Source organism: Neolamprologus brichardi, chromosome 12 (genome assembly GCF_056152115.1).
Source record: "Neolamprologus brichardi isolate AB-2024 chromosome 12, ASM5615211v1, whole genome shotgun sequence".
Lineage (NCBI taxonomy): Eukaryota > Metazoa > Chordata > Actinopteri > Cichliformes > Cichlidae > Neolamprologus > Neolamprologus brichardi.
This window is the reverse complement of record NC_142115.1, coordinates 26,079,363-26,091,840: the sequence shown is the minus strand read 5'-3', so window position 1 is coordinate 26,091,840 and position 12,478 is coordinate 26,079,363. Positions and strand designations below refer to the sequence as shown.

Sequence of the window (12,478 nt, the reverse complement as noted above, 5' to 3'; positions counted from 1 at the left end):
AGAGTTCAAAATCCAGAAAAGTGTGACTAAAGCAGGTGAAAAGAAGGTGTTTGGCTTGGGTGAATTAAAAGCAGTGAATCAGACAATGTAACAAGACTAACTAAATCCCATCTATTCTGTGCCTGAGTTTAATTTTACTTACATTACAATAATGGAAATTTCAGAAACACTATTTAAAATATTGATGAAAAAAGAGAAAACTTAAATATCAAATTGAAGTAACTGCACTTAGAAAGAAAATCTATGAGCAGTAACGAATCAGCAAACTTCAAGCCCCTAAGGAGTCTGACCTCAGGAGTTGACGGCTGAATGAAAACAAGGACCATCTGTACAGTGTCTCATTAAATGTGCAAGACCCCATCCTAATGATGGGACCGGATGGGTACCTAGCTACTTCCCTCACAGCAGCTTGCAGGTGGCAGAGCATCGAAGTCTGAATGGCATTCTTTACTCTGTTTGCCTTTTAAGTAGTCTTAAGGGTGGAGCGGAGCCTGGGAAGAACTGAAAGGGAATTAAGGATGAAGGCAGATGGTGTGAGATCTTTTAGGGCAAGTAGAAGTATGAAAAGTAATAAAAGGGAAAAGGCAGGAAGAGAAGAAGAGAGGAGGTGCTGGAAAAAGGTGGAGACTACGAGGAAAGAGGAACGGAGAGAGGAGGTCCTCAGTTCAGTTGTGAAGGCACTTCAGTCCTCTTTTTTTGATAGGGCAGGGAGATGTTTTAATGTCTCCACACATTTTTAAAGTAAAGGAGACAAGCTGTTTAGGACAATGGACGCCCTATCATAACTTCCCTTCAGCAGAAGGTGAGTGCATTTCTTTCATCTTTTTTTTTTTTGTCTTTAATTGCAGATTTATAGTGAAAACTTTGCTTTGAGGTCGCATTTCAATGTTTTAGTTATAAATGTGATGATTTATTTACTGCCAGAAGGTGGATGAAAGCTTTATGTGAAACAGATGAAAGACTTTAATAGGAGCATTAAGAGAGAGAGATTAAAGGCATGACTGTAATACTGATTTTAAATGGAAGTGAGATTGTAAACTTTTTAACTTGTAATTACTTATATTAATTATACACAGTTTCTAAAGGTCAACATATTATGATCTCATACCTACATGTATGTTAACACATAGCGCCTGGATGGACGTGCAAACATAAGTGTCTTTCATAAAATCAGCTTCTACCTGAGTTATAAAGAGCCAACTGTGCTGTGAATAAACTGATTATGGCAGCACACACACACACACACACACATAGGGTGGAGAGAAACACACAGAGAAATGCTTGTTTCTGTCACTTCCCACTTTCGGGGGTTGTGGCAGTCAGGTCAGAGTATTTCTCTTTCTGTGTGTTTTACAGCGACCAAACTAAATCTAACCAGCAGTCCAACAGCAATGAAACGATGAAACTAGTAACAAAAACTCACACTGAAGATAAAAGCATCAAGATTTTCCTTCATGATTTTATCTCAGTTTCTTTTGGTGCTTTTTCTTTTTTTTTATATATATATATTTTTTATCTATCGACTTGTTTTTTGTCTAGTATATCTGCTGCTGGCACAGGTTTGTCCAGAGATACACAATCTGCCTCCTTAGATCTGTGTTTTCTTTGATGTTTTACACGTACAGATTTTCTTTATACCTCTAACCAACTCTAGGCTAGGGGTATAAAATACATCATATTTACATAAAATACATCTTATTTTATAAGACACTTCAACCTTCAATAATCCCCTTAGACGTCAAAGGTCATTAGGAGGATTGTTTTTCCCCCATTTTCTGATGGCATCTTTGTTTGAGGATTTGTTGCTGCATGTTTCAGGCTGACGTTGGCCTTCGTATTCAGCTGCATTAACTTTGGTGAACTTCAGCTGATCTTAAAACTAGTATTTTCCCCTTCCGTAGCATTAGTTGTACTTTATATGGTGTTACACGTCAGTCAGCATGTTGGCCTTTGAATGTTAGTTAACTCCCAGCACTGCTTCACAGAACTGTGATTGCAGCTGTAGATGAAACTTGTACATGGCCATGTTACAGTGTTGTTTGGCCTTTTTGTGGTGCTGGCCATTAAATTAAGATGATAACATGTTTTCATGAGTTGTTGTAGGTGCATAAAGGTAAAAGACAGGTAATTTTATCCCATGGCCAGGTAGTTGCGAGGTAATATGATGGCATCATAACATTTCATATCGTTAAGGGCCGTCAGAGGGTTAAGATGTACTTGTGTGCCAACTTTAGCTGTTCAAGTTCTGATCAAGTAGATGGGACTAGATGTGTTAATGGCCAAAGAAGCAAACACACAGACAGATTTCTGTAGGAAGATACTGGAACCTTTGTATGTTCACAACCACTAATGAAGGTTCATGTACCTCTTCTTCTTTTGACTGGCCCAATCAGAGGTCATCACAGCAGGTCATCTGCCTGAATCTAACCCCGTCTATAGCATCTTCCTCTGTCACACCAGCCATCTGCATGTCCTAAATCACTACATCTATGAAACTTTTCTGCGATCTTCCTTTTTTCCTCTGACCTGGCAGCTCCGTCTTCAACATCCTTTATCCAACATATCCCCTTTTCCTCCTCTGTACATATCCAGTCCATCTCAGCCCTTGCTTCTCTAACTTTGCCTCCAAAATGCTCAACCTGAGCTGATCCTCTGATATGCTCATTTGTAATCCTGTTGATCCTGATCACTCCCAGTAAAAATGCTATCATTTTCAACTTTGCCATCTCTAGGTCTACCTTCTGTTACTCTAAATAGCCTAAGTGATTGAGAACAACAACTTAAAGTGGTATATTTTTCATTCTAGTGATTTTCAGCACTTCAAGACAAACAGATTTGTTGAAAACAAATGACCATCCAAACCACGTGCCAAGATGCTATCTGAGGATATGAAAGAAGGGGACATCACAAGAAAAGCGGAGGACTAAAAGCCACATGTTTTAATTTATCTTTAGGAACAATGGGTCACTTGTCTTTTCCTAGGTGCATCTTTAGCCTTAAGTGTTTAGGATTTCCTTAAAAGACAATCCACCATGTTCAAACGGTGGCTGATGGCCCTGGTGGCCCGTGTTGGCCTCATTGTGCTGACCCTCTGCTGTTGCGTGCTACTGCTGTATCTCCTGGCCTGCAAACCTGTATCTCACGGCAGCCAGCAGTCTTTGCCATGGTCTGGAAGTGCCACCAGTAAGGAGAGGTACATGGCTTTACTGCAGGAGAGGGAAGACTCTCACAGACATTACATCAACAGCCTGACAAAGCAAATAGCCCAGCTGAAGGAAGCTCTGCAGGAGAGGACGCAGCAGCTTCAGGAGTCCCTGGATAAAGCTAAAATCAAAGGGATCCTACCTCAGGGTTTGGAGAGCCTGCACAAAACCCCAACGCAGTCTGATCTGAAGGTAGGACAAGAAAATAAATACATTTTGTGTGACATTATAGCTGTAGTAGTAAATGCTACATGATGTCCTCCAGGAGTTCTTCCGCTCCCAACTGAACCAGGCAGAGGTGAACTCAGGTGTGAAGCTGCCCAGCGAATATGCACTAATTCCTTTTGACACTTTCACCCTGCAGAGGTAAGTGGGACAGCGGCGCAGCAGGAGCCCCCAGGAGCGCTGTGTAGCACTTAAATCTTACCTTATGTTGGCTGTTAAATGGGGTTTTGTTTTTTCATCCAGCGTGTACCAGCTGGAAACAGGGCTGACCAGGCATCCAGCGGAGAGGCCTGTGAGAAAAGACCGCAGAGATGAGCTGATAGGGACTGTGGAAACAGCTCTGCATGTCCTGAATGGACCCAAGCATCACACTGACAACATCAGGAGAAAACACACATTCTCCCCTTCAGACTTTATCCAAGGTGAATATGACCTCAGGTTATTCATTCATGTTGTACACACAGCTTCATACACTGCATTAATTTGTTTGCAGAGAGCTAAGAAATTGTAGGAAAATAGTGGCCCAATAAAACAGAATGCATATCATGATGCTTTCTGCTCCATCGCAGGGCTGACTCGCACAGAGCGGGACAGAGGAAGCATTTACGAGCTGACGTTTAAAGGTGACAGTCCACAGGACTTCACGCAGCTTGTACTCTTCAGGCCTTTTGGCCCCGTGATGAAAGTGAAGAGCGAAATTGTGAACACGCAAAGCATCATCATCAACATCATCGTACCTCTGTCCAAGAGGGTGGACACATTCAAACAATTCATCAAAAACTTCAGGTAACATTTAGAAGTAAATTAACAAACAGGCACCCAGTAAACATACTCCACATGGGGCCACAGTGGAAAGACCCCAGTACTGCTCGGAAATGTGGTGAGGAGTTGCTCCACATTTCATGCTGGTTCCAGGGCCACAGTGGGCTTGACCATAGAAAACCCATATAAGGGCCCCAAAGAGCAAAACTGCTGTGGGGCTTGTGTTTAGACACCAACTTGGGGTCGACCTGGAATAAGTGTGGGTTTGCTCTGGCCTCACAGCCCCACAGCTACCCACAGTGGGGGATTTTTGCTGTACATCTGATCCCAGCACAGACATCTGGAGATACATCTGGAAACCAATAAAACTCATTGCCTCTTAGTAAGGAGACAATGCACAGATTTAAAGACGGCCCTAATTTTTTTAAAAAAAGGTCATTTTCAGCTCTCTGTTTCATTGAAATTTTCCCACATTTGTTTATATGTCTGCTTCATTTAGAGAGGTATGCATCCAGCAGGACGGCAGGGTTCATCTCACCGTGGTCTACTTTGGTCGAGATCAGATAGACGAGGTAAAAGCTGTGCTGGACCAGACCACTAGGTATGTACAAACCATTTTATAGTTCACTCATCATCTAATTTCTAATATCTCATGTCTAATATTGATTGCTTGCAGATTAGTCCAGAGTTGTCTATAACGCTTAAATTTGCAGGAGTTGGAGATTTTTGCATCAATCAGTTATAGTGAAATTGTGACGAGACTCTACAGATTTATCACTCTCATGATAATGTGCACTTGCAAGAAAAATATTAAACTCCCCTTGTCTCTTCAGTCTTAAGAAGTGTGTCTGTGCTCGGGCACGAGTGTTTAACGGCTGCGGGCAAACAAAAATAAGTCCTGTGAGGCTTCTGCACCTCCAGGGATACACACATGCTGTGGCTGTGCAGGCTATTGTGGTGTTATCATCACAGCTTGTACATATATATCTGCAGGCTGCAGAAATATTAAGACTAATCAAACATCCATGAAAGTCCTCCTGTTTTCTTTTTCCGTCTTTCCCCTCAGAGAGACTCGGTTCAGGAGCTTCACGTTGATCCAGCTGAATGAGGAGTTTTCTCGCGGCCGGGGCTTAGACGTGGGTGCCAGGGCCTGGAGGCGCAGCCAGAACATTCTGCTCTTCTTCTGTGATGTTGACATTCACTTTACAGCTGATTTCTTAACTTCCTGTCGTCTCAATGCAGAACCTGGTGAGAGTCCCCCCTCCCCAAGTGGTTCCTGCAATCATGAATAAGATAGCTTAATGAGAAACTACAGCTGATGGAGCAGATAAAATCAGTTCTGTGGGTGTTATTAAATATTGTGGTTGATTAGATCTCAGGCTGAAGGTGAGCGCTTTCCTTTGAGCTGGTCTGTAAAGTCATCAACATGCAATATAAACTGTTAAACATTTTCAAGGACAGAGTAGTAAGTTCTCATATAAGGTAAACCACAGGTTCTACTTACAATGGTTACACTGATTTTTATGCAAACGGGAAGACCTGTCACCCGACAGTCACCTTGAGATGCCTCGGGGCACTTATTTAGCTCCACTTACAAAACCGCATGTATAGAATCACAAGTCAAATCTGGTAAAGGGTTTACTGACCCAATTAATATTTAAAAATGAATTTCCCCTTGAAACTTAACACTTCTTTGACCATCTTTGTGGTTTCAAAATTACCCCACAGTTCAGTAAGGAGAGATCCCTTTGCAGAAGTGAACATGATTTACTAAGATAGAGAAATTAATTAAAGTATTTGGCGATTAGACTTAGATGACCCATCATCTAAGAATCAGGTTTCTCACATCATCTCACAGAATCCCAGCAGTGCTAGGATTTAGCACAGGTGGTGAAGATTAAGACTGAGGCTTGAATGGAGCGCTGACTGAGGTTTCTGTGAGGTGGAGATGGGGAGGAGGTGGGTTGCATGAGAGTCTGGCGGGGATGATAGCAGTGAGCAGAGATTTAAGCCACAGAGAGTAGAGGCTGATTGACTCAAAGAAGATGAACAAGAAGATGACTGGACTGGAGTAATGATGTCAGTATTGAGCCTGACAGTGTGGGAAAGTGGTAGTGATGTAAAGACACAGAGACATGGGGCCTAATGCCCAGGAAAGCCAGCAGATGAGTGATTACAGATCCTCCTTATTGAACTTATGCATGACCTTCATTTTTAGTCTTACTGGGACACTTTTTGCCACTGTTAGCAAATTTCTGTTCACCTAGGTTTTTGGGTGGTCTCCAAAAAGCTTACCTGCGACATGTGACACTTCAATAATTTGCTCTGTTGAGCAGGTAGAAAGAATATCTTGCATTTTTGGACAGAATATAGGTAAATTATTGTGGCTGAATCCAAAAAATAAACTGCTACTGTACTGTGTCAGCCAACAACATTAAATTCTCATTTCTATCAGTATCTTTAACACCTCGTGGTGTGTGATTATTAGCTGATGGAGATTCAGTGTCACATCTGCTCTTGCTGCTATGCAACGAGCAGCACGGTCCTGGCCTCATAAATTATGGCCCAGCTCCACTGAACAGGCATCTGCCAGAGCTAGCATGCTACAGGTGTCTGCACTGTCTGTTCTGAAAAATCACATGGGCACAGCTATCAAACAAGAAGAGGCAATAAACAGGTTAAGGTAAATAGGTTTGAAATGTAAAAAAATGGTAAATGGCCTGTATTTGTATAGCGCTTTACTAGTCCCTAAGGACCCCAAAGCGCTTTACACATCCAGTCACACACACATTCACACACTGGTGATGGCAAGCTACATTGTAGCCACAGCCACCCTGGGGCACACTGACAGAGGCGAGGCTGCCGGATACTGGCGCAACCGGGCCCTCTGACCACCACTAGTAGGCAACGGGTGAAGTGTCTTGCCCAAGGACACAACCGAGACTGTCCAAGCCGGGACGGGCTCGAACCGGCAACCTTCCGATTACAAGGCGAACTCCCAGCTCTTGAGCCACCATCACCCCATATCTCAAGTTTTTCAGATAAAAAAAGTTGTTTGATTATCGATTTGGCTAATAAGGACAAGATTTACAAACGTTGACCCTTCATTTTTTTTATCCACCATGTAAGTAACAGTCAGCTTACACGGGTGTTAACTTTTAGTAAATAAATGATGGATGAATAGTCATTACTGTCATTTTGGGGGGTAACAGAACTTGTGTCTGCTTTGAGAAATATGAAACTTTTTAGATTTTGTCTCAGTCTTTGTGGCATTTCTGATATTTCTGGAAGTTTGTTAGCAGTCTCTTATTATAGCACAGAAGTGTGATTCTCTGGAAATTGTGTTCTTTCATTTCTTTGTTCAGGCTTGCTGGTTATCGCTTCCCATACCAACCACACAGTTCTATTCTTTTCACTCCAATGAAACCCTCTGTTGCTGCCAGTAAAGAAAAATCCATCTCTCCCCTCACTGCCAAAGTTTTTTTTTTTTTACAGCAAAAAACCGAGAGTGAGACAGACCCACCGGTCACCAAGTGTTAAAAATAGAAAATGTGCATGCTACAGCTTGAATCATTAGGTGAAATATTAAAATAATTGTTTTATTAGTGTTTTACACTTCCTGTTTTTTGTTTGTAGAAGTGTGACATGTTTGGTGATGGATGGTAAAAAGCTGCACAATCAGATTACTAAGAAATATTATATTATTTGTAATATTACTATTACTACTATATTACAATTATTAAAGCAGATCACATTTTAAAAAGATTGTTATATAATTAGGATTAATTAATTATCTCTTTACAGATGGTCAGTTTTAAGATTATGAGAAAAACCATCTTTTTGAACTTTGTTGTGGGGGTTTATTTATTTCCATACAGAGTGCAGGAAATTCATTGTTTGAGTTCAAGGTAATATTTATATGAGATTATTTAAATTAGATTACATACTTTTGTAATACTCTATGCTATATAAAATGCACATTAAATGACTGTAAATGTTTTAAAGTAACCTGTCACAGGATTCAGTGTGTCTGTTTAAACTGTTCTTGTAGGTAAGAGAGTGTACTACCCAGTGCTCTTTAGCCAGTACAACCCATCTATCATCTACAGAAATCAGACGCTCCTGCCTTCACTTCAGCAGCAGCTGGTAGGTTAATACAACACACAAACAGCTCAGTTACAGCAAATGTCATCCGGAGGTGATTTCTGGCTGCTCCTCTTCCCTCAGGTGATAAGGAAGGAGAGCGGATTCTGGCGTGACTTTGGGTTCGGCATGACATGCCAGTACAGGTCTGATTTCATCAACATAGGTAAAGACAGATATATTAATTTCATGTGAAGGAACAGAATAAAGTTAAATGTTACTGCTCAACTAAAGATAAGCCTTTAAAAAAACCAACTAAAGTTCAGGGTTAACAAAACCCCTCGAATTTATTCACAAGAAACCCCTGCAAAATGTTTTTCTTTTAAATATGTTAATTGTTAATTTTTATCTTTCAGTTATTTATTTAAAAGTTATAATTGTTTCCTTTTTACTGCCAAATGACTTTGATTTGGTAGCCTCAGGCAGTGGATCATTACAAGATAGCAAACCAGAGATTTTTACATAGTAATATAGTAAAAATGTCAAGTTCATTTTTATAGAATGTTAGAAAAATGGGTTCGAAATTTTAGGTTCGATATTTCTTATACATATAATCTGCCGAGGAGCTTAACTGCTTTTCATTTATGTTAAAATAACCAAAACTGAACTTTACCTGATTAACCAGTTAATTGACTAGTTAGCTTCAGATCTGCTTTAAATTTTGGTTGATTGGGCTGTTAAAAAAAGACAGTCATGGGCAGTAGAAGTCAAATTAATAGCAACTTCTTGATTTAATCCAGCCTTGGGATTTTTTCTCCTGTCAGGTGGTTTTGATCGCAGCATCAAAGGTTGGGGCCTGGAGGACGTGCACCTGTACAGGAAGTACCTTCACAGTAAGCTGATGGTGATTCGCTTTCCAACTCGCAGCCTTTTCCATTTGTGGCACGAGAAGAGCTGTGCAGATGAGCTTCCTCCAGACAAGTACAAGATGTGTATGCAGACAAAAGCCATGAGCGAAGCTTCGCACAGCCAGCTGGGGGAGCTCTTCTCCAAACAAGAGATTCAGGTTCACGCTCAGAAACAGATGAAACGAGGAACTTCATGAGAGAAGTTAGTTTATATAATAAAAACATTATAATTCACTGATAAAGAGGATGTTTTGTGATGAGTTCATGATGAGATTCATGTTATGTTTTGTGTTGATAAAACTGAGATATCTTATCTGCTTGTCTCCTGTGTGTTTTTTCCTTATCTAATAAGTTTCTTTTGGCATCGTTACTGTAAATTTCTTCAGCAAAAGACGCGATGACAAAAAGCACCTGTTTGTTGAAAGGACATAAAGAACCTGAATCACATGTTTCATTTGAGTTTTTTAAAGCGAAAATTAAAAAATAAAATAAAATAAATTATTATTACCAATAAAAACTTCTATACACTCTCTCTTAAGATTTATTTTTGGGCTTTTCAGCGTTTATTTGACAGTTCAGCAGTGAAGAGTAGACAGGACAGCGACCTGGAGAAGACACACAGGATATGGGTGCTGGTCAGACCCAGCACACTCTATGGCATACAGGCACCTGCTCAACCAGTGACCTAAACTGCTGCCCTGTAGCACAAGCTGAACTGCCAGCATTAACTGTGTCTTTGTTTGAAATATTTCATTTTTCTCCCCAACTTTTTTTTTCCTCGATTTTTTGAGTTTGGCAAACAACTTTAAGGTGCTGCTTCTGATCTTTTTTCTGATCTTTCTTACTTAACCATCTTAAAAGGAAAGAAAAAAAAAAAGAAAAACAGGGTTTGTAATTAAGAGTTTCGCTAGTTAAACAGGATTGACAGATCAAAACATTTTATTTTATCCAATGTTTTGCAAAACAGGGAAACCAAAACATGAAATATATCACAAATAGTATTAAGATAAATTATAGGCAACTTAACCTGACTGAGGGAGAAAAAACCCCAAAACAAATATGAGAATCCATGAAGTCTATGAAAGAAATTCATACTGCAGACTGCTGTCATATCCAGTTATGGCCCCATTTGCTTACGGTCAGATCCAAAGGCCCTGGTGCTATAACCACTGATCTCTGTGGCCTGTTCATGAAACAGATCTGCTCTCTCTCTGGTCCTCATTTGCAACACCTTATTGCCATAGCTGAACAGCATTCTGTGTTGTGTGGTTGCAGGAGTATTGCTGGTCAGTGTGAACTTCACGTGATCTTAAAAGATGAATCATGGGAAACCTGTCAGACCTGTTCTGCTCTGTTTAGCTAAACTTCCCTATGTGTTGGGGAAAAGATTTATAAGGGTTGTCTGCAGTTTCACTTACCTTTTTCACAGCGCTCTGCATTTAATCATTAGCTGGTATTAATTTCTGTCTCTTTTCCAAAGTGTGTCTTTTATCCTGTCTCACCCCTCCCACCCCCAACCAGTCACAGGGAATGGCTGCCACTCCCTGAGCCTGGTTCTGCTGGTGATTTGTTCCTGTTTTTTAACAGAACAAATCTGTTGTGAAATATAAATAAATTTGAATGAAACTGAATCTGTTCTGTGGCCCACCAGGGAGCTTAAGCATTGTATTTTTCTTCCAAGTAAGAGTGAGGGGATCTTGCTTGTTGGAGACCCTGATGTCTATCTGTTTTCCTTTTCTTTGTTTACTTACTTCAATATTTTAAAGTAGTTATAAATAAATGTTTTGTAGAGGTTTTTGTAGCACCTCTTGCACACGTAGGCTTTTAAGCAAGAGGTTGCAACACCTCATCTTTAAGAAAAAGGAGCATCCAGGAAATTAGGAAATAATTTATAATGCTTTACAGGGATGTTGTGTGTATCACGGCAGCACAAAGCTACCATGTTTCTTGAAAGATAAGAATTTTTTGTAATTTTACAGCCAAAATGACAAAATAAGTCCAGGCAATGTTTGAAATATGTGGGTTTTAAAGGGTTAAGGTAAAATAAGGCTTAGGGTGTAATGACAATTGTTACAGCTTGCGATCAGACTGATTTATTTTGTTTGGTCAGGTGAGTCGTTGCACTAAAATACAGATGGTATTTAAAAATTACATTAAACTGCCAAATAAATATACTTCAACACTGCTGGAAACAGGGGAAACTCTGTAAACAATATGATCCTACACAGATTGATATTCCAGTAACACTGTGATGAATCTTGGAGTCGTTTTTGACCCAGAAGTGTCCTTCAATGCACATATTAAACAAATATGAAGGACTGCTTTCTTTCATTTTTGCAATATCTCCAAAATGAGAAACATCCTGTTTCAGAATGACACTGAAAAACTAGTTCATCCATTTATTACTTCTTGGCTGGACTACTGTAATTCATTATTATCAGGATGTCCTAAAACTCCCCGAAAAGCGTTCAGCTAATCCAAAATGCTGCAGTAAGAGTACTGACAGGGACTAGAAAGAGAGAGCATATTTCTCCTATATTGGCTTCTCGTCATTGGCTCCCCGTTAAATCCATATTCAAATTTAAAATCATTCTCATCCCATACCAGATCTTGAATAATCAGGCTCCATCTTATCTTAATGACCGCATCACCCAATTAGAGCACTTTGCTCTCACACTGCAGGCTTGCTTATGGTTCCTGAGTATTTAAAAGTAGAGCCTGAGGCAGAGCTTTCTGCTTTCAGACCCCTGTCCCATATCCCGCTTCTAGTTTGGATTCAGGAGACAGAAATCGCCTCTACTTTTAAATTTAGGCTTAAAACTGTCCTTTTGGACAAAACTTTTACTTGGGGCTGGATCGGGCGACCCTGAATCCTCGCGTTATGCTGCAATAGGCCTGGGCTGCTGGGGGATTCCCATGACGCATTGAGTGTTTCATCTGGAGTCGCCTTTTTTACTCACTATGTGTTTATGCACCTCTCTGCATTTAATCATGAATCATTATTAATCACTGGCTGTCTTCCACATTGCGTCTTTGTCCTGCACATGCTGTCTTTTTTTTTTTTTTTTTTTTGCTCCTCTTGTCACTTAACAGAACAGGTCTATTTTAACTTTGCAAAGTTCCTATTTAAGAAGCAATTTTGGTTCTGGGTCCTCCCCAACTCCTGAAAGTGAGTAAGGGAAATGAAGAGGCAAAAACTATCCCTAAAGCTCCCTGCAGTTTTCCAAGAAAACCCCAAAAGACTAAACAAGGCAAACAGTACAACGCTGTATGTTTGAGGAAGAAGTATTTCCCATG

At 40.3% G+C, this 12,478-nt stretch overlaps 1 protein-coding gene across 1 annotated transcript; it reads left to right on the top strand.

Moving 5' to 3' along the window:
* Positions 1-683: 683 nt before the first annotated feature.
* On the top strand, positions 684-9,420 carry LOC102794433 (chondroitin sulfate N-acetylgalactosaminyltransferase 1-like). The gene is made up of 10 exons (XM_035907356.2): positions 684-802; positions 2,807-3,395; positions 3,469-3,569; positions 3,672-3,850; positions 3,998-4,214; positions 4,690-4,791; positions 5,257-5,438; positions 8,242-8,336; positions 8,418-8,499; positions 9,098-9,420. The coding sequence occupies exons 2-10, from the start codon at positions 3,033-3,035 to the stop codon at positions 9,376-9,378; spliced, it is 1,602 nt and encodes a 533-aa protein (XP_035763249.1). The 5' UTR covers positions 684-802; positions 2,807-3,032; the 3' UTR covers positions 9,379-9,420.
* Positions 9,421-12,478: the final 3,058 nt, after the last annotated feature.